The sequence below is a fragment of the Podarcis erhardii genome, assembly GCF_964252035.2.
Source record: "Podarcis erhardii genome assembly, chromosome: 7".
NCBI classification, from domain to species: domain Eukaryota; kingdom Metazoa; phylum Chordata; class Lepidosauria; order Squamata; family Lacertidae; genus Podarcis; species Podarcis erhardii.
Genome location: NC_138511.1, coordinates 75345693 through 75372153, shown reverse-complemented (window position 1 = coordinate 75372153; position 26461 = coordinate 75345693). Strand labels below are relative to the sequence as shown.

At 43.8% G+C, this 26461-nt stretch overlaps 3 protein-coding genes across 4 annotated transcripts in view; 1 reads left to right on the top strand and 2 right to left on the bottom strand.

Moving 5' to 3' along the window:
- Positions 1–1353: 1353 nt before the first annotated feature.
- On the bottom strand, positions 1354–6935 carry COX6B1 (cytochrome c oxidase subunit 6B1). The gene is made up of 4 exons (XM_081872166.1): positions 6779–6935; positions 2943–3058; positions 2275–2375; positions 1354–1581 (listed from the first exon to the last, which is right to left on the bottom strand). Exons 2-4 carry the CDS (start codon positions 3046–3048, stop codon positions 1528–1530), a joined length of 261 nt encoding a protein of 86 aa, XP_081728292.1. The 5' UTR covers positions 3049–3058; positions 6779–6935; the 3' UTR covers positions 1354–1527.
- A 5777-nt stretch (positions 6936–12712) lies between these two features.
- Positions 12713–22689, bottom strand: LOC309347208 (vomeronasal type-2 receptor 26-like; the record flags this gene model as incomplete). Its single annotated transcript, XM_081871548.1, has 6 exons — positions 12713–13726; positions 14216–14339; positions 14550–14768; positions 18108–18501; positions 21756–21889; positions 22612–22689. 6 exons carry the CDS (start codon positions 22687–22689, stop codon positions 12807–12809), a joined length of 1869 nt encoding a protein of 622 aa, XP_081727674.1. The 3' UTR covers positions 12713–12806.
- Positions 21840–26461, top strand: part of LOC309345927 (gilatoxin-like) — a 25764-nt gene continuing 21142 nt past the window's right edge. Inside the window, exon 1 of one of the 2 annotated variants that reach the window (XM_081869418.1) lies at positions 21840–21903. The gene's annotated coding sequence lies outside the window, so the exon portion shown is untranslated. The remainder of the gene's footprint in view (positions 21904–26461) is intronic. The other variant, XM_081869413.1, reaches the window with a different exon arrangement.

Genomic DNA, 26461 nt, shown 5'->3' with positions numbered 1-26461 from the left:
GTTGCAGGACGGTGTAGCTCTTTCCTTGTCATTCTCTCTGATGAAAACTCGGCCGCAACCTAATTTTTTGCTAGGAGTGAGGAAATAAGGTTAAGACCGGAAGTATTGCTAAGAACTGCCGCTGTGTGACTGAGTAATTGCTAACTCTATGGACTCGTCGCGTTCCTTTTCCCGCAGGACGCTGGGCGGGGCTAAGCAGAAGGGGCGGGGTTTGGGTGCCCCCTGGTTGGAAGAAACTGAAGAGGGGTAACCTGCTCGATTAATCTGTGGGATTTATATACAGGATCGCCCTGCAATTTTTCCATTCACCTCTCCATCCAGGGAAGCAAGAGGCATTATCAGATTGCAGGAGCACCTCACAGCCAGGCAGAAGCACACAGAGGAAGCTCAGTGATGGTGAAAGATGCAGCCTAGGGAAAGGGGGAATGGCCGGAGGAATCCCAAGGGCCAGATAAGAGAGGTGTGGAGGGCTGCAATCAGCCCCGAAGGCCAAGGCTTTCATTCTTACCTTGTGTGTTTATTCAGAAGCAAAATCCACAGAGTTCAATAATAAATGTACATAGGTCTGTCACTTTACAATGCAGCCCTACAGATATTTACACAGCGATCTGAATCACCCTGAGTAGGGCTTGCTTCCTAGCAATCAACCACCTAATGTTTTCCTTTTGTCCAGGTGAAGGGCTTCTCACAGTGTGAAAAAAATATCACTTTAGTGCAAGAATGCCAACTTGAATAAAATATGGGGGGGGGCAGGTAAGCCTCTTCTTGCATCACAAGATGTGGCACAAGTGCACAATTGGCAATGACCATCAACTTTGGGGGGCTTGGGCCCCCTCAAATATTTTACTGAGGGCCCAAAGTGATGTTGCTCCCTAGGAGTTGACTCCTATGCTACAATGCCAAAGCAGCAGTGATGAAGTCAAACCTTAAGCCCAGCAGGAAAATAACTCCCTTCTGTAAAATGTGTTATCTAGGCTCCAGCCTCTTGCATAAGCACAGAACTCAGGGACTTTTGTCATCTGCTCAAGTAACTTATTACAACATATCCAAACAACCTGCGGAACATTCCTTTATCATGAGCACCAAGTGGGAACTGGCCAGCTGCAAGAGAAGGCTGGCTGTGATCAGCCTCCAATCTAACAAGCAAGTAGGAAATTCCATGTGCAAAAGTATTCCAGACTGCTTATCAAGTGGAAGTGGAGGGGTGGTGGTTTATGGCAAAGCAAGGAGGGGTGCTGTGGAAAATTATGTTAGTCGTGTATCCTACATGCTATAAGAAGCACCCCAGTCATTGACAACAATACCACAAATTCACACGTAATCTGCCGATCTTAACACAAACCATAGTCACAGGTTTTTATGCCTTTTATTAGAATTTGCACTGTCACATGATGTTGGACGCTCAAGTCAGCATGACCAAGAAAAAGCGTTATTTCAGACTATCCTTCAGTCACCGCATTTCGGTGGGGGAACCTCAGCAGCACAGCAGTGTCATGAGAAAGGGAGCAACTGGCAGGGGCAAGACAATCAGATCTTGCCAGGAAAAGTCCCCTCTTCTATGCGTTCATCCCAGCTAGTGACCTGCAAAAGACCAATAGGCTTCTTTGATTAGTCATATCTTCTGGGCTAGTACAGAGGCAAAGTGACTTAAGACTACAGATCTCCTCCTACACATGGAATTCTGCAGCTTTCTTTGAAGAAAATTAAATCACATTTCTAATCCTCATAACTATAGATTATAATAGTCTTCTTTGGTGGGTTTTGTGGGAGTTGCCTGCAAAATGTTGCAATGCTCGCAAGGTGATATTTATGTTTCCTGCATAGCTATCTAGCTTATCCTCATATTTATGAAAATTTTGACCTTGCAATTTGTCCATGAAAAGGTCCCAAGGAAATACAATAAAAATTGTAGAAGTTCCAGTTATGTTCTTTTATTACCCATCGCATATCAATGCATATCCTCCTTGTTCTTTTGCCACATACAGCTAAAAATATGGGAACACATCAGGCTCCCATTATTAATTTTATGCAAAATAATAGGTTTTAGTGGTTATCATTTTGAGCAGATTGAAGTTTTCTGACACACATTAAGCACCTGTCTATTGCATCTGAGGCTTCACCCAACATAGCCTATGGTCCACAGAACCTCCCCTCCAGTCAAATAACAGAGCACTGAAATGTGCCAAACACCACCATCAAGCCCATCCTTTACCCTGACACCTATTTCTCTTTCACATATACATTCCTTAGCCCTGCTCAGTTCCATTCACATACCCAAGAAACGGGGCAAAGGGACGTGTACACTCTTTTGTACCACTGGCAGACATAAGGGTCTCCTCCCTTGGCATTCATGGCTTTCTCACAGCGGTGGAAATCTGTGGAGAGAGAAATGTTTCAGACTTATGAAGATGACCACTGCAGCTCCTCTAGTACAGAGCCCAGGGGACAGCTTTTAAAATCCCAAACTGTTTGCAAGACTCTGTTGATGTATTCTGCACAAGGTGGCGTCAGACATTATTTTTGCCTATCTCTGCTTATTTTATTGTTATTTAATCTTTCTTTCCTCCTCTACTATAGAAAGTACCCAGATCAACTACAAAAAATATATATATACAAAACACTTGCACATTCTTGTAATAAGGATATTATAGTGATAATATTATGGTCTGACCTGTTGCATTTTCCTATTGTTTCCACTTACTGCCTCATTTTATGCACAGATCTAGAAGTGCTGCAGCCTGAAACTTTTAGGAAGACTTGCACAGTACACTACGGACCTTGCCTACAATAGTGAAAGTCAACAGTCTGGAAGTTCAGACATGGTACAATAGGACTATATTTTTTATACTTCTCTGGCAACTCAGATGTCAGATTATGAATAGTCCTAGTTTCTCATTACTCACCCAAGGATGCAAAAATTCACATAAATAAATTATACTCACCAAGATAATTCTGCCAGCAGTTCCGGGTTTGGTTTTGATTAGGGAACCGGCTGTCAAACGGAGCCGTTCGGTAATTTTCCAGCTTTTCCTTTATGGTTTCAGACATGTTCTCTTGTCTGAAAGAATATATAAAATCAGCAATGTGAAAAGACCCAGAAGATTCACAGCAGTAACGCTCAGAAGCCATATCCCATGTTAAGGGATTATGTGTCCCAAAGGTATTTATATCTTCAAGGAGCATTCCAAAAACTGGATGGCAGCACAGTCAGATCATGGGAACAGAACACTGCTTAAAAGGTAAAGGACTCCTGGACAGTTAAGTCCAGTCAAAGGTGACTATGGGGTTGGGGCGCTCATCTCACTTTCAGGCTGAGGGAGCCGGCGTTTGTCCACAGACAGCTTTCCAGGTCATGTGGCCAGCATGACTAAACCACTTCTGGTGCAACTGAACACCATGATGGAAACCAGAGTGCACAGAAACGCCGTTTACCTTCCCGCCACAGTGGTACCTATTTATTTACTTGACTGTTAAGCTTTCTAACCCCAGCCCACCAAGCACGCATATACATATGTATACCTATCAATCCATGCAGCAAAGAAATACAATAACACAGTATTATCTCTGTACACCACCCACTAACAAATCTACAACATTAAAACCCCATCACCCAATATCTGCCTGATAAGAGGCCAGAAGGATATTGCTTCAAGTCCCAACATTGCTGTGGACATGCTGGAAGGAGAGTAATAGTATGCAGAGCAGGTATAAGGGAACCTCTGGCCCTCCAGATGTTGAACTACATCCCTGGCAAATGGTGATGCTTGCTGGGGCTGATGGGAGTTGTGGTTCAGCAACATCTGAAGGGGCAAAATTTCTTCATAAATTTCTTCATAATTTACATAAATATTTATGTAAATATTTTTATGTTGTGAGCTGCCTTGAGCATGATGACAGCTCCCAGTATTATATCTGCAGCACAAGAAATTAATGCAATCAAAAGCCCTGCTCCCACTCCTGATGACTGCATACCTGAAACATGTGTATCAAGCATACCTAAAAAGTCTTGCTCCCTGATCTCAGATGCACCAAAGTAGCAATAGTTACTTCTTGGTAGGATGGTGAGAAGCAATCCAGAATAGTACTCCTGTACCTTCAGTAACTCTATAAGGAGAGGCTTCCAGCAGGTGCAACCTGTCAGTTCTGCAGCAAGTTTGATTAAAGCTGCCTCCACCAAAGCCTCCTCTTCTGCACCATTTCAGAACCCTTCCATTCCACCATCAATACTCTTTCAGCTATGCAGCTGCACCTACAACAGTTGTGCAGCAGGCAGAAATTCAGCACTGGGAGCTTTAGCCCAAGCATGAAGACAGAAAGAGCAGGTAAAGGTAAAGGGACCCCTGACCATTAGGTCCAGTTGTGGCCGACTCTGGGGTTGCGGCGCTCATCTTGCTTTATTGGCCGAGGGAGCCAGCGTACAGCTTCCGGGTCATGTGGCCAGCATGACTAAGCTGCTTCTGGCGAACCAGAGCAGCGCACAGAAACGCCATTTACCTTCCCGCCGGAGCACTCCCTGCTAAAATTCTTACACTGCTAGTAAAAAAATGTACAGCAGCCTTGCTAAGACTAAAGGGAGGCCAACTCAACACACCTGCAAAAAGCCTCTTGCAAACCCCCCCCAAAAAAGACATGTACTATACAACAAATAATAATACATTAGAAAGTATCTCACACATAAATAGCAATGACGTTTGAATTACATCAAGGTGACAGCAAAGGAAAGGGGGCAATTGAAACCATTGATTTAAATAATGTTTCCCACAGAGACTTCTTCATGTATTTCCTAAACAGCAGTTAAAACCTAAGACCTGTAAAGCACTTAAGAGTGTAGCTAAATATTATAAGATTGAAGAATGTTAGTTTGACAAGGATTTAAAAAATATATTGGTTTTCAGAGACATTAGCGTAAGAAAAGAAATGGAACTAGTAAAATTATATGGTGAAATAAGGGAAGGGACTTGCTGATGGAATAATGAAACTAGAATACAAAATGGTGAGGTATGAGGAAGTCGGGGAAATAAGGTTAAGAAATAAGGTTTTGAAATTATTCTTGTTGTTTTTTGTTGTTGTTTGTGTTTGTCTTTATTGTAGTTGTTTTGTATTTGTATGTTTTATTGGAAAATTTAATAAATATTATTATAAAAAAAAAAAGAGTGTAGCTATTCATAACGGGTTCATTATATTCATAACTTCATTTATATGGAAAGACCTCCTTTAGCACAATGAAAAGGGGCTCTGATTCAGTTTGGAGATTAACTGTAACATTTGAAACTTTAATAAATATTTTTTTTTTAAAAAAGAGATTAACTGTATGTCCAACATGCTTATGTTCAGATTTCATGAAAAGAAACATAGTATTTACAAATCATCTTTTAAAAACCTTTTTTTTTTTTAATCGTAATTTTTAGCCACCTTAGTATTGTTCCATTGCAACAATTCTGAAACATAGTTATAAGCACTGGTTATATTTAGACTGTCAAAGAGATAGTTAAGAGGTGGCACAACAGTCACCTTCAACTATCTGACCAGCTGTCACATGGAGCAAATCTATCTCCTCTTGCTCCAGCAGGTAGGAGCTGAAGTTCTAATTATGTGTAAGGAACTGGAGACTAAATATTAGGGGGGGAGTGCTTCATTTTGTGCAGATTGTTTAGCATCCTGCAATGGAAGGAGATTTAAGCAGAAGCTAGATTGCTACCGATCAAGGATGCTGCAGTAGTGGCCGTCCCCCACACACCCGGAAGTAGGCTGGACTAGATGGAGCTCTGAGGTCCCTTCCGACTTTAATACCTGCAGGATCAAGGGTGGGTAAAGAGCAGCACATCCCTGGATGATTTCAAATACCTCAAGCAAAGAGCCCTGGCCCAATTGTTTCAGGAGTGGCAACAACAACAAAATATATACATATGCGTCCCAGTCTCCCCACTGTCCAATATATATTGCTAAAATACTTTAAGGCTCCTGGAGGCGGGGGTTGGGTTGGGGTTTCTAGTCACCCGGAAGTGGACTTCTGTGTGTGTGTAATTTATCGCATTCCTGGGCTTGGAATCTACTCTTTTAAGCACACATCTTCTTAAATTACCTCAGGTTAAGTACTTAATTCGTTCCTGAGGTCCGTACTTAACCTGAAACTGTTCTTAACCTGAAGCACCACTTTAGCCTATGGGGCCTCCTGCTGCTGCTGTGCCGCCGGAGCACGATTTCTGTTCTCATTCTGAAGCAAAGTTCTTAATCCGAGGCACTATTTATGGGTTAGCGGAGTCTTTAACCTGAAGCGTATGTAACCTGAAGCATATGTAACCTGAGGTACCACTGTATTGTATTTTAACATTTTGCTGGAAGCCGCCCAGAGTGTCTGGGCAAACCCAGCCAGATGGGCGGGGTATAAATAATAAATTTATTACTATTATTATTATTATTAAAAACGCACAACGGGTCCCACCAGGCCTGAAGCCTGTCCACCCCGGAGAAAGATTAAAGCCCCCGTATTGCAGAACGGGGGCGGTGAGAGGCGAGAAAAGGGCGCCTTGGAAAAGCCTCCTTGGCGGGATTCGAACCCAGGGCTTCCCCGCTCCCTCCCCGCGCCCGCCCTTCACCTTCTGGGCCCCAAGCGGCGCCGTCGGCCGGTTCCCCTGGAGGGAAGGAAGGAGTCCGGCCTAGCGGCAACCAGCACCCAAATCGCGGCCCGTCTCCGAGAGAAGGCCGGGCCCAGCCCTCCGAGCTCCGGCTTCCCCTCCTCCTCCCGGCCCGGGCTCCCTCCGGCCTCCGCGCTTCGCACCTCAGCAACGGCAGCAGCGGCACTCAAGGCTCTTCCCTCAAAGTGACTTTCACCCGTAGACCGGCCGCGGCTGTGCCGGAACAAACGAGAGCGGGGATTGTAGAGCGGCGCAGGAAAAGGCGGGCACAACGGCGTGATGGACAAGCCTTCTCCGCGCTCGCAGGCGTTCGAGGAAAGATTTGCGGCGGGCGGGTAGGCGGGCGCTCTTCTCCGACAGGCCCGGTGGTCACGCCCCCTTTTCGAGTCTGCGCAATGAGAGCGAGCTTCGGGACAGTTGCGTTCTCTTTACCCCGCCCCCCCCCCCCCGAAAATCATATCGCCGCTTTGATTTTTGTCAGTTGAAAATTCTAGCGCTCAGCAAAAAGAAAAAAATCTGGCTTTGGATTGTTACCACGGGACAGCAGGGCTGCGATCCTCTGCTGCACGTAGCTCGCATTCAACTTAATGAGTTACTTCTGAGTAAACATGCATCACATTGGGCTGCAAAGATGAGCATAGAGGAAGAAGACAGTTCCTGGATGAAAACCGAACAGCTCTCCCACTGTTCTGTCCAAAAAACAGAAATTTCTAGGGAAATGTATTTACAGAAATTTATTTGATTATAAGGCAGGCAGTCCCCATGACCCCAGGACTGGCCCTACTTAACTTGTATAGTGTTATAAGAATTCTAAGGTCACGGGGGTGGGAAGGATTTTTGTTTGTGTAAATAGCAGATTATTTTTGTGTGTTTATGTATTTTCTATTTTCTTTCTGTATCATCAAAACTTTAATAAAATAATTTTTAAAAAAAGAATTATAAGGTCTCAAATATAGAATAAATGATCTTTATACTGTATGTACAAGGCAAACACATACATTAGTATATAAACCACGTGTCTGAGGTAGTAAAAAAGAGCAATCCTGAAGCCGTTTTGACTCTTCCAATTGTCTTCAAATATTTCTCTGCAAAGAAGAAATGGGAAAAGCTTTCCAATTGTCTTTGGACTGTAGGGGCTTACATCTCCCTGCAAATACAGTCTGGCAAGTATCTTTTAAGCTGAGCAAACTATCAATATGTTCCAGTTACAGATAGGTAGCCGTGTTGGTCTGCCATAGTCAAAACAAAAAATTCCTTCCAGTAGTATCAATATGTGTGAGAGATTCAGGAACTAAAGTATTTACCATCTCAAAGGAATGGCCTGGCTACCCAGAAAATGCAATCAAGTAAAGCATTATCAGGTATCCTGTCAGACAGGAGAGAAGCAACACACTCAAATTTTTGCTGGAAACTGCCTCCTTCTGTGATGTATGTATGATGTTTTGAGGGGGAGGGGGTCATGGGGTACAGGGTGGGCAATTTCAAAAGTTTTTATAGGGGCTTGCACACAGTTGTTCTGGGTCTCTCCTACCTCCTTGCAAGGGAGGAGGGGAGAACTCTGTTGCAAGAGAAAAATAAAAATCGCCTTGCTTTCTGTGGATCTTGCCTCCATCCATTCATCTCTGACCGACTTAGGGGACTCAGTCCCTCGGGGAGTTGGGGAGTAAAAGCCAAACCCCCTATTTCCCCCCTATAACAATAGTCACAGTATGTTGCAAATTAGAAACACAGAACTCATAATAATAATAATAATAATAATAATAATAATAATAATAATTTATTATTTATACCCCGCCCATCTGGCTGAGTTTCCCCAGCCACTCTGGGCGGCTCCCAATCAGTGTTAAAAACAGTACAGCATTACATATTAAAAACTTCCCTGAACACGGCTGCCTTAAGATCTATTAACTGCTGCAAGAACAGCTATTGCCTGGACATGGAAATCATTAAAATAATTAACTGGACCAATGGTAATAATGCAATTTGGCAAACAGCATTATTGGAAAAACCAACACAACATTTAAAAGTAGTAAGATGCCAAAAGAAGCTCGACAGTTTTTACGCAGTCTGGTGTTACTTTATTGATTACACAAATAATGAGGCATTTGGTAGAACAATAAAGTTTACGGCACAGCTTGGTGAGCATGAAGTACATATTTTATTTTCCTTCCCCACTTCCTATGGATTCTATAAATTCTAATTGTTATTGATGCAAAATATATTTTACTTACGGTCACCAATCTAAGCAATACACATACCCATACATCATATCTGTAACAATTATAATAATTTTGGTAAATACATTTCAACACAACTTTGTTAATATATTCAGAAACTTTTATCTGATCATTTATTGCTGTTTTATCTTTATGCAGTAGTTGCATTGACATATGCTCTAATATAAACAAAGATATATCTCAAAGCAACTATGTTAAGCAGTTTTAAAATGAAAAGAAATAAAAACTATGTTACAAAAAGAAGAAGGCAGGGACAGGGAAGATGCATATTTTCTCTGGATCAAAGTCACATCATCACCTAAAATAAGATTCTTATTAAAAGGCGGCAGCAGCAGTAAGAAGACAAGCAATAATTTTGAAAGTTCCATTGATACAATGTGTGGGAGTTTGATCATCTATACTTTATAAGTGGCAAATGTCCCAGCTCCTCAAAACACACAGACAAATGATTTTACTTTTAGGTAAGAAAAAGCTATTTATTTAAGCAAGTAAGAACTCATCCACACCTCTGCCTGCCCCAGTATTTCTCCCCCGGAAAACCTGTTGTTTACCACGGAATTAGAGCGAACATCAACTGAGTTTTCTCCAGATTGATGTTTGCTTCAGTTCAGATCTAGAAAGCAGATTTTCCAGACTCCGACTCTTGCCTAGAATGTAAGGGACAAGTGAAAAACCACTTGGGCCAATGTTTTCTAGGCATGGGACAATCAGAAGTGTAGGTGAGCCCTAACAGTTCAAGCTCAGCAGCAGATTCATGGCTCAGTTCAGAAGTTCAGGAGGAGGGCAAGAACTGGATGGAAGGGCAAAGATGTCTCAACAGGTTTCCTGTCCCTCCCGCCAAGATTTCAATATCAAAATTGAAAGTGCATGGTTTGTTGGGACACTTGGATCTGCTCCTATCTATGAAGGCAGAGTCTGACCCTAGGCAGCAACACTGCACTCTCCTGTTTAGGCCCATGTTGAGTCACTTCTGTCTCCTGTCCAACCTCCTATCTCGGCTGATCAAAGTTCTCCCCAGCCTCCATTGAAGCACTCTACTCTGCAGAAAGATTGGTGAAGGGAGAGCCAGCATCCATGCTCCCTCTTCTAAAATGGCTGAAGTTAATTTGGAAAGGGGGAATCCCCCTGCTCCTACCCAGGTCCGTCCATTTACCCCTCTGTGAATTTATTTTTCCACCTCCTCTTTCTGTGTCAGTCACCAACGCAAGCCTAATCCTAACAGTGCTGCAAGGCTCTCCCCCCCCCCAAAAAAAATTGCCTTGGCACCTGGACTCCTTTGATTGACTTCCGAAGATAGAGCAGAGCACAGGTGTCCAGGCATTTATTGGTCTCACAATTCCACACATGGCTTAGCCATGCAGGTGTGTTAAGAAATAAGGGGGCCAGACATTAATCTGAACAAAAGCAGAGTCGGAGGATGGAACCTGGGTCCTTTTACATGTAAAGCATGTGCTTTGTAACTGAGCAATGTGGTCACCCCTAATGCAAAGTGGGAATACTAGTGGTTGGTCTCAGGTAGGATGCTTGCATCTTCAGGGAACCTGCCCAACTGTCTGAAACTGTGGAAAGCCCCTACCAGTTATTGTAGACAATGATGAAAAAGATAGACCAATGGTTTGATTCAGTATAATAATAATAATAATAATAATAATAATAATAATAATAATTTATTATTTATACCCCGCTCATCTGGCTGGGTCCCCCCAGCCACTCTGGGCGGCTTCCAACAAAACACTAAAAAACAATAACCTGTAATGTTTAGTCCCTCCTTCCACAGTTTTGACCATTTCTCATATTCTATATTATGCCCCAGATCAATCGCCCATTTGACCATAACCTCTTTAATTTCTTCGTCTTTTGTTTCCCATTCTAGTAAGATATCGTACATTTTAGATAGTAACTTAGTTTTACTTTCAATTATTTCGATCTGGAACTTGGATTTCTTTTCATTCATTCCAATTTTTTTTATCTCTTGTCCATATTGCATTTATTTGATGGTATTGGATCCAACCAGTTAATCTTCCTCTCAGCTCCTCATACAGTCTTAGTTTCCAGCTATCTTCAGATCTTATTAATAAATCCTCATATGTCAATCTTTCCTCTTCCATATTTATCTTTTTGATAATTAGGATATCGGTTGGGGATAGCCACCAAGGTGTTCTCCACTCTAACAGCTTTTTGTTTTTTTCCCAAACTTCAAGCAATGGGCCCCTAATGATATGACTTGAGAACCCTTTATGGGCCCTCTCTTTATTTGACCACAGGTAGGCATGCCATCCAACAGGTAGGCATGCCATCCAGCAAGCGTCGCAATTAGAGAAAACCTAGCGAAGATGATATATAGGTGGTATATTACACCAGAAAAACTAAGTAAGATGTATAAGACTGGAAATAAGGCCTGCTGGAAGTGCAAATTAAAAGAAGGCAATTTTATACATATGTGGTGGGGATGTGAGGAAGTTAAAAAGTTTTGGAATTTGATATATAACGAATTAAAAAAAATTCTTAGATACACATTCCCTAAAAAACCAGAGGCCTTCTTATTAGGTATTATTGGAGAAGAAATTAAAAAAGAAGATAAAACTCTATTCCAATATGCAACAGCAGCAGCCAGAATGCTAATCGCGCAGAATTGGAAAAGTTCAAATATACCAACAGTGAGGGACTGGCAAACTAAATTATTTGAATTTGTTGAACTGGCAAAAATGACGCAGAGAATTAGGAACCAGAAAAATACAAAGTCAAAGAATGATTGGAGTAAATTTATGATCTATATTGGAGGCATCTATAGAAACTTACCAACCATAGCAGGTATGTTGTAAATCTTCCGATGTATAAACTAATAACCAATACCAGCTGTTAAAAATGAAGGTTTATTTAAAATTAGAAATCTGAAATCAGCAGGGAAGGAAGTCAGTCGGTGTATTTTGGTGTATGTATTAGTTTGTTGTTGTTGCTGTTTTTTTTTCTTTTTTTTTTTTCTTTTCTTTTTCCTCTTGGAGTACTCTTTGTTTAACTGCTTTTGTTTTGTGTTGTACTGAAAATGAAACTTAATAAAAAAAGTATATATATAAAAAAAACAATAACCTGTTAAACATCAAAAGCTTCCTTAAACAGGGCTATAAGGCAACTTCCTCCCTTCCTCCATTAGAGGTCAAGATAGTGACTTGGTCATGACTACATAATGAGTTTGTGTCTGAAGCTCAGACATGTTGAGTGGTATCCAGCTAACATGTCCCACCAGGGCAAGGATTTACACTTCCACAATGGAACTTTCCCCAACTCCCCCACAACTAAATCTGGACTGGGGTTCCCCCAATCCTCTGGTGCAGGGGAAGGAGAGGTAGGAAAGTTCTGTTGTGCAAGTGAAAATCTTGGCATTGATAGGATGCGTTAGTTGGATATAACCCAATGTGTGCTTCACCCCATTATGTATAATGCAATAAAACATTGGGGCAGGCTTCACAGCTCTCCACATGAAGCACGCACTGAAGTGGGATTGTAGTGGGCAGAACGGCACCACACAAAACCACATCCATCAGCCACACGACTGTTAATAAAGGAGAAGCTTTTGGCAGCCACCACAGTTTGTGCCTGGGGTGAGGGTTGAACCTTTCTCTATTCTGCTTTCAAGCTGAACTTGTGAGCAAGTTCATCACACTGAGGATCCTGTGAAGGATCGGCCTCTTGAAAGTTCAAAGCAAATCAGAATGTTTCAGATTCACTCACATGTGGAAATATTTGCTGACAAGGTGCTCTTTTCGGTCTTATCTGGCTGGAGCGGAAGGCTATGCCAGTTGCCAATGAAGATGTCGCCAAGTGAAAACACACTTGGCTAATGAGATAAAAACGAAGAGAGACTGGCTTGCCCAATCTTCAGATATCCGAATTCTGGCAATCAACCACACAACATGCAGTATTTCAGTCTCCAGATTTAAAGCTGTTGGACTCCAGAGTTTAATTTCCGAGTGAAATGCTCCCGGCTGTTCTGATCTGGCCGCAGCAGAATAATATAACACTTGGGGAAGAAGATGCAGCCTAGTAACCCAGCACTGGAGGCCAAAATAGAGAAGATCTCCACAGCCACCATATATTTCCCTTTGGTGCTCAGGTAGCTTGGGATGAAGGACGCCCAGACGCTGCAGAAAACCAGCATACTGAAGGTGATGAACTTGGCTTCATTGAAGCTGTCAGGCAGCTTCCTGGCCAGGAAGGCAACCGTGAAGCTCACCAAAGCCAAGAGACCCATGTAAGCTAGGATGCAGTAGAAGGCAGTGACGGAGCCCTCGTTGCACTCAAGGATAATGTACCCAGGCTCCGAGCGGGTATCAAAATCTGGGAATGGGGGAGAGGTTCCCAGCCAGATCACGCAGATCCCAGCCTGGATGAGAGAACAGAGCAGCACAAAGCCATGGGCAGCTCTGGGTCTCAGCCATTTCCGCATTCTGTTCCCCGGCTTTGTGGCATTGAAGGCCAGAACCACAGTGATGGTTTTGGCCAAGACCGTAGCAAGAGAGACTGAGAAAATGAGGCCAAAGGCTGTCTGCCGGAGAAGGCAAGTCTCCATCCTTGGCCGGCCAATGAAGAGCAAGGAGCAGAGGAAGCAGAGCATCAGGGAGGAGAGGAGGGTGTAGCTGAGATCTCGGTTGTTGGCTTTGACTATGGGAGAGTCTCGGTGTTTAATAAAGGTTCCGAGCAAAAACATAGCCAAGAGCGAGAAAGAAAGAGCAGAGGAAGCTAAAGCAATCCCCAGGGGCTCGTCATAGGACAGGAAACTTAGGTTTTTGGGAACACACTTGTTTCTGGCTTCATTTGGATAGTAGTCCTCTTTGCATGTCTCACAGCGGTCCATATCTGGAAAACACAAATTGGATCTCACTATTGACCACATAGACCCATGCACCCATCTTTTGGATCAGATGACTTGCGCTATAGCCTGGTCCCCCCAGAAGCCCAGTGCTGCTAAATAGCATGTGTAACTTTAGATGAATAGAAATATAAAGCTCAACTGACCCCTATACCCTAACCCCTCTGTTCAAAGCTGCCTTAGCTAATTAAGCAGCTCGTCTACATTTATTCAACCAAATACACATTCAGTTAAAAGACAAAAGATACTGCTCATTCTTAAAACACTGGAATCTGATTTGGCTGAAATAAAGAAATGGGTTAGTGACTTACTAGACTCCAGCCCATCAATGGTGTGCACAGGTGGTTTATGCTGGGAACTATTTTCTCCTGAGTTTGATCCAAGATTAAAAATGTGAATTTCAAAAGAAAATGCAGAACACACAGAGAACACAAACAGAAACGCTATATGTTTCTATGCCTTGGCCACATTCTTACCGATTTGGTTGGAGATCTGGCCAGGTAGGCACCGGACACATTTGAAGCAGCAGCTCGGCCTTCCCTTTTCAGCCACTTTTCTAAATCCAGGGAGGCAGCTCTCACTGCAGATGGAGCGCGGGTGCTAAAGAAGTGCAGGAGGGAATGCGTTTTTTAAAGTGGCTGTTTTGCAAATGATGGCATTCAATCACATATTGGCAGATTGAGGTTGTGCCCTTATTGTTCATTTGCACAACGAACCCACTTTCCCAACGGATTGGGCGCTGCCCCATAAACCACCCACCTTACCTCCCTTGGGTGGAGCACCCAAAGCAGAGTCTTTCTTGAGTCTCACCTGCCCTAATTGTTCCTTCCAGACCACCTTAGCATCGTCAAAGAAGAAGTCTTGGCCATGGTGCTTCACTCCTCCAACTTTCACACTAACCAGGGAGCTGTTAGGGAGCACGATCCAATTGAAAATATCATAAGTAGCTGTGGAGTCTCCATTCTCAGCGAAATAAACCTCCTCTCCAGCACTGTTATTGAATCGGACCTTCTTCAGAAATGTGTGGAGCTGAGGGCAGAGATTGCAAGGGAGGGAAAAATCTCTCTTCATTAATGTATGATTTAATAATTATGACTGCCAACTGATAGAAGAGCTTACTTAAATAAACTGACTGTCCCACATTTAGCTAGTGAATGAATGAATGTATTAATTTTGGTCACAGACCAGTTGCAGCTCACAAACAATTTTAGGGGAGTCATAAAACCCAATAAGGGCACATTCATTTAGCAACTTGATTCATCACGTTTAAATTAATATGAATATTGTAAAATGTGACTCTGGTGCATGTTTGTATTAGTGGCTTGAAAGCCAGAGAGGGCATCTCCCCCTGCTGTGTTTCAAACTGCACTTGCGGAACAATGCTCTGATTTCATCTATACATATTATCCAGGATATATTTAAAACCGTATGGTGCCTTTGCTAATGCAATGAATGAATATTATAATCTATTCAAATCTATGGGTGGGACAGGGCCCACTGACAGTGTCAGAAAGGGGGATTGCAGCCAATAGCCCTGAGGAATCAGGTGATTTGGAGCGCCAATGAAGTCCTTCTTGGTCTCATTTAAAGACGTCTCCTCAGAGTGTCTACCCTTTTTCAGCCACTTGTCTTCTCTCTTCTCCCTCTTACCTGCCTGCTTTGGAAATTGAAAAACATATTAGACTACATCAAATGCCTCTGGCCTTGGGATCCTTGTCTGTATACTCTATAACCTGAAACCACAGGCCTGTGTGGACCACCCTGTTTGACTCTGATACCACTGGGCCCTGACAAATCATGTGGGGACACCATACGCAATGATGAGGCTATCAAACCATCCCTGGCATTGTTGAAAACTCTCCTCTGTTTCAGATACATTATTTGTGTCATAATACCTGCCATGGGGGTAGAAGGCCTTTTCTCCTCCTCCTCCCTCCTCCTCCAGTATTATGATATCTCATTTCCAACAGTGCATGGGCTACTGCATAGACCGCATTGTAAATGCTATAGCTCTGCCACACGGTGTTGATATCAAAAACTGAAACAGGCAGGCTGTCCAGTCGTTCCCTTTCAGTGCATTTTCTTTTCCCATAAATTGGGATTGAGTAGGGAGGAGGCATCACACAATCAAAGGCAAAACCCCAGAAATGCTTCATCAAAATATCATTTGGATATTTTTTAGGGTTCACAGACCGAAGGAAGTCTTGAAATCGTGGGATTTCCGCCTTATGAACTGCAAAGGACAAGGCGCCCTGGAATGGATTTGAGTCTGGTTTGTCTGGCCGGGGACCTACAGTAAAATCCCACTGGGCTGTGATGATCCAGATCTTGCCTCTCGTTCGGAGATTTCGACTGAGAACTTGTAAATGAAAGAAGTGACTGGTGCTGCCGTAAAATAAAGTCACATTGGCCGAGGACTTTGTGAGGGCATCTTCCATCTTATTAATGGTTTTAATAGCCAGGTTCTTCGTGCTGTACATCTTTAAGATGAATTCAGTGCAAACTCCATTTTTCTGCATTTCACCTTCCATGGCCTGGAGGAACTTCTCGCCATTATCGTCACCTGTAAAAACTACTCCAATCCACGTCCCGCGGAAGTAAAGAATCAGCTTGATGATCCCGGTGAACTGAGCTGTGTCACTGGGGACTGTCCGATACAGAAAAGGGAACTGGACCTTGTCACTCAGGATGGGATCAGATGAGCCATAACAGATCTAAGGAGAAAAGGGCTGTTATTTCTTGCTGGTTTATATTGTGTGTTTTTTGAAGGAATAGAACCTTCAACCACTTTGTGTGCCACAGACTCGTTGGACACAGATGATTGGTGAGCGAAACCAACTGGGGTCCCCCAAGGGATGAAGGCTGGGGCAATGAGTGGTCATAGGTGGAAGAGGGAGAAGACTGGGAAGAGAAGGTGCCGAAAGCAGAAGAGGTAGCAGGGCTTAGTGAGCAGGGGGAATCTGTGGTAGAGAGAAATCCAGAATCAGGGGCGGAAACTGAAGGAGGAGAAGAGAAAGGCCAAGAGGCAGAGATGAGTCTGGCTGGTGAAGAGGCTTGGGCGTCTCCCTCTCCAGCTGCAATGAGCTCCCCTCTCCACTCATTTCTCAGAACCAGGAGAGGCATCAAGAGGTCAGATGAGAAGTTAGTTTCATGTAGATTCAGTCTCAGATTGCTTTGTGAAAACCCTGGAGGAGAGAGGACATAGGCAGCTTTGGGGAGGCGGGTACCTTCACTCTCAGCAACTGCTTCATGGGGAGCAAGATCTGCAGGAGTTGAGTTGCTGTGACACTCCTGTGCAGATCCTCTTTTGCTAATCAAGAGTTAACTCCAACTTTCTTGGTGTGGTTTACAGTCGACTGTCTCCTGTCATTATGTTTAGTTTTAGGGTTGTACAATGGTGGCTTTATAGCCTAGGAATTTGGCAATTAACATGAAATACAAATGTACTTAGGAATGTGCTCTCCTTCTCTTCCTTCCAATTGATTTAAAGGTTGAAAGTGTGAGGTAAATTAGCCTCTTATAACAAACATGTTTAACTATAATGTGTGAAGGGGTTAAGGCCATAGAGTAAGCTGTCCTGTGAAGGTTACCAAATTCTTTGTTCTCTTACTTCTACTGTAAGCTACAGGGAACCAGGCAGAGGGCCTTCTCGGTAGTGGCGCCCGCCCTGTGGAACGCCCTCCCATCAGATGTCAAAGCAATAAATAACTACCTGACACTCAGAAGACATCTTAAGGCAGCCCTGTTCAGGGAAGTTTTTAATGTGTGGTATTTTAGTGTATTTTTGGTTTCTATGGAAGCCGCCCAGAGGAGGTGGGGAAACCCAGCCAGATGGGCGGGGTACAAATAAATTGTTGTTGTTGTTGTTGTTGTTGTTGTTGTTGTTGTTGTTGTTGTTGTTGTTACTGTGTGAACCCTACCAGTAATGAGGTCTAATCTAATCACCCCACCACTCCTCCCATTACTGGGCCTGTTTAAAGTTCAGAATGTTCAAGGGCTGTTTGGTGGAGGCAGGCAGGGAAAAAATAAAATAAAGATATCCACTTGGTGACTGTGATGAAGTTAATAAGAAGGAGAGGTTGGTTTGCCTCCCTTCCTTCTCACTGTGCAAGCTACAACCTGTGACATCAGTTTAATGTAGCCTGCCCTGGGATTGCCTCTTGAAGGAGAGTAGGCCGCAAATAGTTTAAGTAAATAGATAAATATTTCTTGAAAATGCAAGTTTTTACATGCATATCATTGACATGTAAAAAAGAACACATAATTTACATTATGTCATTTGGTCACAGATGTCCTGTTTGCTTGCTCCAGTATTTTGAAGTCAGAGAGGGTGTCAGGTGCAGCAACAGAGCACAGGGCTAAACTCACCTGAGGTACCTTGGAGCTCTGCAACATGTTGCTCATCTCAGTGGTCGACTCGGATGTCAGAGCCCCAATGACGGCTGCCAGCTTGCTCTGCCCATGGCAATGATAGTTGGGGATGGTTTTATCCTTTGGACCTGTGCTGACCAGACTGTTATAAGACGGCCTCCCGTAGGAGTAATAAAGATCATATGCGCTGGGAGGCAGGGGGAGCACGGAAGGAGTCCAGTTCCTCTCAGATAAAATGCTAATGGTAGCCTCATGGTTCTTTCTCATGTTGTGACCATCTTCATAGAGCTGGAATCCCAAGGAGACATTGGGAAAGAGATGAGAGTCCTTGTTGAGCTCTTCCACTGCAAACACAAAGGCCAGGGCGTGCTGGTAGTTCTTGCTGAGTTGGCTGCAGTGGGACAGTGAACCTCAGTAACTCTATTGTGAAATGCCCTGGAAACATTCTGTTAAAAATGCCCGAGACAGACAGACAGTACTCAGAAGGGCATGGAGATGATTATGCTACCCATCGGGGATAATGGAAACTGTAGGTTTGTCGAATGTTAGCCCCAAGACGGTGCCTTCTAGATATTGGACAACCCCTCTAACTTGTTGAGCCCTTTTTCGGAACATCCCCCCCCCCACCAAAGCAAGCAAGAAAGAAAGTATTGGGGCTCTTGGGGGCTTTTTAATGGATTTTTAAAATTTAAAAATACCCCCTTGCCATACATCCTGGACATTTTGCCGATTCAAAAAAATCCACCTGGACGCCATTTTGAGGACCAATTCCTGAACGTTTCCAGGAAAATCTGGATGTATGGCAGACCTAACTAATCCTACCATCCTTGATGACTCCACATGCCAGCTTAGTCTGATGGTAGCTGGGAGCCCAGCAATATGTTGGGTATCCACATTCTAGCCCCTGAAGGAAACTAAGCAGCAGCACAGGTGTTGTGAAGGTACCACACTTGGATTGTGTTCTTGCATGCCACCTCAATCCCCACCAGTGGTGCAAGATTCCAGGGGTTGTAGGAGCACTTACCAGGGTCTCTGTTCCCTGTGGTGTCTTTATGATATGGGCCAGTGATGACCCATCAAGGAAACCATCAGAGGGCAAGACAGCCAGGCAAGGGGGAGCGGGGTGTCATCTTTGCTGGGTGTTAGTGGGCAGAGGCAAAGGGCAGCTTTAGGGTTGCAACACTGAATGATTAGGCTGGAGGGAGGCCTTTGGAGATGGTTAGCAGTGAGAAGGAGAAGGAGCAGAGCTCCATGTGAGCTGGGAATGACAGGCTGAAACTAAGAGACACCAGGGATGGCTTTTTGCTGTTCTTTGCATCCAGTGCTGTCCTGAAGGCAGAATGAGACCCTCTCCAATCCCTCCCTTTTGGTACAGGTTGTATAAATGCATAAATATGCATTAAAATATGCATAAATAAATAGGCATAAATCAAACCATTTGTCTCCTGCTAACGGCCCATCCATCCAGCTCTGCCAAGCTGGCTTGGTTCCATATAACTAAATCTAGGAGGGTTCTGAATCTGGCAAAGTTTCAGTAAAACTTGATTAATTTTTAACTTTTACTAAATCATGTAATTATGGGGAGTCTGCACCCCCCCCCCCAATTTGTAAAAGTATGTATGCAAAGATGTATGGGAGGAAGAAAGGAAGGAAGGAAGGAAGGAAGGAAGGAAGGAAGGAAGGGAATATGGCAGCTATTCATCGGTTAGCCAAATTGCTGGTTAATAGCACAGGCTGGCAGGCAGATGTTTTGTGAATGGGAGCTAATGGTATGGGGATGGTCTTTTGATATCTCTTTGCCATTTTCAAATGAAATGCTGACCAGTACTTGAAGGAGGGCAACACCCCTCTAGGTAAGGGAAGAGGGCAGGGACAAGCACATGTACATGGGTGTGTGAGAGAAACAGCAGCAGACTATTTCTGTTTTTGGAACAGAGAGAGAGAGAGAATATACAATGAGGGCCAACTACACAAGACACCAATTAGTGTTTTAAGAAGTAAATTGTAAAAAGGAAATACTGTAATCTGGAAGGAAGTATTCTAAGTTCTGTTTATGCAACATCAATCCTGGTAATGACAGACCATCTCCAGTCTTTACAGAGCATTTATTCCAATTTGTATGTGAGGAGTTTATACAACAATAAGAAGGAAAGCTGGACCATAAAGAAGGCTGATCGCCGAAGAATTGATGCTTTTGAATTATGGTGCTGGAGGAGACTCTTGAGAGTCCCATGGACTGCAAGAAGATCAAACCTATCCATTCTTAAGGAAATCAGCCCTGAGTGCTCGCTGGAAGGACAGATCGTGAAGCTGAGGCTCCAATACTTTGGCCACCTCATGAGAAGAGAAGACTCTCTGGAAAAGACCCTGATGTTGGGAAAGATGGAGGGCACAAGGAGAAGGGGACGACAGAGGACGAGATGGTTGCATAGTGTTCTCGAAGCTACAAATATGAGTCTGACCAAACTGCGGGAGGCAGTAGAAGACAGGAGTGCCTGGCGTGCTCTGGTCCATGGGTCATGAAGAATCGGACACAGCTAAACAACTAAACAACAACAACAAGAAGGAAAGAGGAGCCTGCAAGCTGGACAAGAGCACAACAGCACACTGTTGCACACCTGCATTCCCAAGCAACTTTTTTTCAGAGACACAATGCCTCTCACAGGGGAGGTGGAACATAGCCAGGAATGAGCATTCATGTTCTGAACTGATCATGGTTTGCTCACTTTTATATCTTTCTGCTAATCATTCATTCATCCCACACCTTTCAGGGCGTCCTCCCATAACTTTCCTAATCACAAAAAAAATCCATTAAAAAGTGGATTTGTCGCTCTTTGGCAACAGAGTGCTTTATTCCAACTGCCCAAACCTAAATTTCCCTCCTGCAAACTACTGGCAGAGTGGAGGCGACCCAGCTCCTTGCATTTTGGCTCTGGTGCATTGCTTTGTTAGAATTTTGGTGGATTATTGCTATTATTGTTGTTGTTATTATTACTTATTAAATTTCTATACCATCCTTCATCCGAGAATCACACGGCAGTTTACAATATAAAAGCAAAACATAAAAACAAAAAATTACATACGTACCATAGTAACACACACAAAAAATGCCTCCACATCCACAATTTAAAATGCTATAGATTGTTTCATTAGCGAAAGTTCTGGGAGAAGAGAAATGTTTTTGCCTGGCACCTAAAGATCTGTAACAGAGGGGCCAGGCAAGCCTATGAATGCAAAGTAATGATATTCTTACAAAACCTACTTGCTCCTGAATATATGCAAATGCTTGATTATACGCCAGTTCTGATCTGATCTGAAATAACATCATAGACCTGAGTCTGGCTACACAGAGACTGATAAAACTCAGAGGATACATTCCGGTTTCCTGAAACAGTGTTAAATACTTACTGACCGACCGTTGCAAATGAAAAAGGCTGTGGAGCACTTTGGAATTTTACTTTTTCATTGTCTAAAATATTCTGGGATAATATACCCCCAATGATATGGTCCCCGTCTCTAGAGTAGCCTTCCGTGTAGCTTTTCTTAGGAGTACACAGGGTTTCCCCATCCGTAGCCACAGCAGTGGGGAAAAGCAGCGTGATAAGGATCAGAGACAGCATAGAGTCGCCTTCCCTGGGCACTCGCCTTCTTTCCAAGATCGACCCCGTCAAGCCCATCAAGTCGACTGCATTAGAGAACACGGGGATGAGCTGAGAGATCAAGTTCATTTCAATGTGGTCCAGCACTGCAGCCGCTCTATTCTGAGCCCCAGAGTGGGTCTACAGTGAGCAGGGTGGAAGACCTTGGCTTTGTTCTATAGACAGGACCCTCGTCTGGCATAATAAGGGCATGTTTACTCCGAGATTCCTGACCCTTTCAACAACTCTCATTCTTGTTATTGCTTACCAGAGTCCCCTCTGGGTGGACCTCCTGGCTGTGATCATAGTCATTGCAGTGATTCCACCTCCCTGCCCAACGCAGATGCTCCCTGCTGCTCCCTGTGGCCTAGCTCCTTTCACAAATATGTTTATGCTGATGTGCCCCTGTACTGTGGGGACAAGGAATGAAGCAACAGTATGGAGCACCTGTGCCCACACAAAGTTCCCTTCCTTGCTTTGGCCCTGCTCCGTGTTCCTCCTCTCCTGGTGACTACATTAGCCTTCACTAGGAGGTGGTCTAGAATTCAGGGGTTAGCAAACTATGGCCCGGGGACCGAAATCCGGCCCACCAGGCTCAAAAAACCGGCCCGGGGACCCTGCTGCCCACTTGGTCAGGCCCCTCACTGAGCTAAACCAGTGTGGTGTTTCCTTGAAAAGAAGCCACAGATGCCTCGTCACACGGGGACTGACTTCCATGACGCTGGCACGGCTTCGAATTGGCTGCAGGAAGCTCCTGCAGCCAATCCGAAGCTGAGGACACCTCTGGGTGGGCGACGACGCTGGTACGGCTTCAGATTGGCTGCAGGAACGTCCTGCAGCCAATCTGAAGCCTTGCTGCTCACGTGCTGAGGTAAACCTGGCATGGCCATGGCCATAGAGGCTGGCAGGCAGGCGGCGGATCTGGGCTGCGCCATGGGCATTTTGACGGGCACATCATGGGGCTTCAGCTGGAGGGTGAGCGGCGCACTGCCTGCCCGGCAATGTTAGAATTCCTGCTCCGTGATTGCAGTCATGGGATTTTTGTCTATCACAGGACGGTGTATGTTTTGACTCCACAGAGTGGGAAGTGACGGAGACAGGATGTTTGTGTTACTGTGTTCCTTGAAGTGAGACTATTGTCCTTTGTTCTTTTTTCCTTTGCTGTCTGATGCTAGAGAAAGAGTGAGCCATGTTGCAGTGCTCCGTCTGTGTTTATATGTAAATTAAGTAGATTAGCCAAAATGCTGAGTTGCTGAGGTCTGTTAGACAAACTGTGAACACTCTGCGGATCCCTAAGTGTGGCGGTGTCTGTTGGCATTGGTTGCTGTGATGTTCACGCTGAAGAAAGCTTTTGAAGCTCCCGAACAAATGACCAGGAGGGAGAGAACATGCCAGTCGGGCATGTGTCTCTACCAGGGTCCTACTCAAGTGTAGGACGAGCTCCTGACACATCCTGGCCTCGTATGACGGGTCGCAGTGCATGCTGTACGCCGCCTGGGAGCTCCGCAGGGATGGGCCAATGGAGCGGCTGCTGCTTGTCAACAACAGTGGTGAGTGGGTGGTGCTGAGCTGCACTCCTGAGCACGTGCAGAGTGTGTTCCTCCTCCAGGTCTGGAGGCAGCTGTGGGACCGGTTTGCAGGATATTTATATTTTTCAAAATATAGTCCGGCCCCCACCAAGGTCTAAGGGACAGTGGACAGCTACCAGATGAAAAGGTTTGCTGACCCCTGGTCTAGATGCATCATAGGAACACAGGAAGCTGTGACCATTAGTCCACTTTGCTTGGTATTGTCTACACCAGTGTTCCCCACTCTTGGGTCTCCAGCTTTTTTTGGACTTTAACTCCCATGAGCCCCAGCAAGCCTGGCCCATGACAATGTCTGGAGTGCTACATGTTCTCCATGCCTGCTCTTCACCTTGGGCCTTCAGCTAGGCGCTTGAGAGACTCACTGCTGAGCCAGGGCCTGAAGCAATGTGGATCGGAACACCTATTAAGTGCTGCAAGAACAACTATTGCCAGGACATGGAAATCATTACAATTATTAACTATGAACCAATGGTATAATGCAATCTGCCAAACAGCATTATTGGAAAAACTGACTCAAAATTTAAGAAGCAACACCATTTTTATGCAGTCTGGTTTGATTTTATTCATTACACAAATAAGGAGGCATATGGTAGAACAGTACCCGTAGTTTACAGCATAGACTAGTGTGCATGAAGTGCATATTTTAATTTCCCCTCCCCTCCCCAGGTCCTATAAATTCCTATATATTCTAATTGTTTTTGATACAAAATAACTTTTACTTATCATCACCAATTTAAGCAAAACATGTTACTGTACATAATTTCATATCTGTAACAATTGGAATAATTTAGTATACAACTTTGTTAATCTATTCAGAAACATTAATCTAAGTGTTTATTGTTTGTTTTTGTTTTTATGTAATTGCTGCATTGTAATATGCTGTAATATAAACAAAATATATCTCAATGCAACCATGTTAAACAGTTTAGAAAATAATATGAATGAGGACTAAGTTACAAAAAGAAGACAATTCCTGATATAATAACACTATATCAATTTATATAAAAATGTATGGGAGTATATTACATTGCATTTTTGTATATTGTTTCCCCCCTTTTTTATACATTTCTTTATTTTCCCCCATCATCCCCCCTTTGTATCACTTTATTTCTTTATAATTTAAATTCTTTCAAGAAAAATATTAATATAAAAAAGAGTTAGATGGACCAATGTTTTAATTCAATATAGGGCAGCTTCCTCCATTCATCCATTAGAGGTCAGGATAGTGACTTGGTCATGACTACATAGTAAGTTTGTGTCTGAAGCTCAGACATGTTGGGTGGTATCCAACTAACATGTCACACCAGGAAAAGGATTTATACTGACTGGCATATCACATTCAATCATACAAACACGCTACAAACAAACTACAGTTAACAGGGGAGTAGGGGAGGAAGATGGGATGCGGGTGGCGCTGTGGGTTAAACCACAGAGCTTAGGAAGGTTGGTGGCTCTTGTTTATTCACAGGCCAGGACAGAACTGAACTGAAGGGCTTAGTCAGCCTGCTTATATAGAGCTCCAGTACCACATTACTGTAACAACTTTCTAAAACTATCCAATCACTGAACGTCACTTTCGATCCTTCATTTGATTAACTATCTACAGTATCCATCCAATCACTGAACGTCACTTTCGATCCTTCATTTGCATAACTATCTACAGTATCCCCCTGCTGGCCCAGGGTGAGAACTTCAGTACATAACACAGGGGTCCCTTTACCTTTATAGGGGAGGAAGGCCTGCTGCTTTTGGCAGGTACCACACATAGTTTGTGCCTGGGGTGAGTGTTGAATAATAATAATAATAATAATAATAATAATAATAATAATAATAATAATAATTTATTATTTATACCCCGCCCATCTGGTGGGGGCAGCCACTCTGGGCGGCTTCCAACAAAACACTAAAATACAATAACCTATTAAACATAAAAGCTTCCCTAAACAGGGCTGCCTTTAGACGTCTTCTAAAAGTTTGGTAGTTATTTTTCTCTTTGACATCTGGTGGGAGGGCGTTACACAGGGCGGGTGCCACTACCTGCCTGCTTCCAAGCTGAACATGTGAGCAAGTTTATCATACTAAGGATCCTGTGAAGGATCGGCCTCTTGAAAGTTCAAAGCAAATCAGAATGTTTCAGATTCACTCATATATATTATCTGTATTTCTCCCCCGGAAAACCTGTTGTTTACCACGGAATTAGAGCGAACATTAACTGAGTTTTCTCCAGATTGATGTTTGCTTCAGTTCAGATCTAGAAAGCAGATTTTCCAGACTCCGACTCTTGCCTAGAATGTAAGGGACAAGTGAAAAACCACTTGGGCCAATGTTTTCTAGGCATGGGACAATCAGAAGTGTAGGTGAGCCCTAACAGTTCAAGCTCAGCAGCAGATTCATGGCTCAGTTCAGAAGTTCAGGAGGAGGGCAAGAACTGGATGGAAGGGCAAAGATGTCTCAACAGGTTTCCTGTCCCTCCCGCCAAGATTTCAATATCAAAATTGAAAGTGCATGGTTTGTTGGGACACTTGGATCTGCTCCTATCTATGAAGGCAGAGTCTGACCCTAGGCAGCAACACTGCACTCTCCTGTTTAGGCCCATGTTGAGTCACTTCTGTCTCCTGTCCAACCTCCTATCTCGGCTGATCAAAGTTCTCCCCAGCCTCCATTGAAGCACTCTACTCTGCAGAAAGATTGGTGAAGGGAGAGCCAGCATCCATGCTCCCTCTTCTAAAATGGCTGAAGTTAATTTGGAAAGGGGGAATCCCCCTGCTCCTACCCAGGTCCGTCCATTTACCCCTCTGTGAATTTATTTTTCCACCTCCTCTTTCTGTGTCAGTCACCAACGGAAGCCTAATCCCAACAGTGCTGCAAGGCTCTCCCCCCCCAAAAAAAAATTGCCTTGGCACCTGGACTCCTTTGATTGACTTCCGAAGATAGAGCAGAGCACAGGTGTCCAGGCATTTATTGGTCTCACAATTCCACACATGGCTTAGCCATGCAGGTGTGTTAAGAAATAAGGGGGCCAGACATTAATCTGAACAAAAGCAGAGTCGGAGGATGGAACCTGGGTCCTTTTACATGTAAAGCATGTGCTTTGTAACTGAGCAATGTGGTCACCCCTAATGCA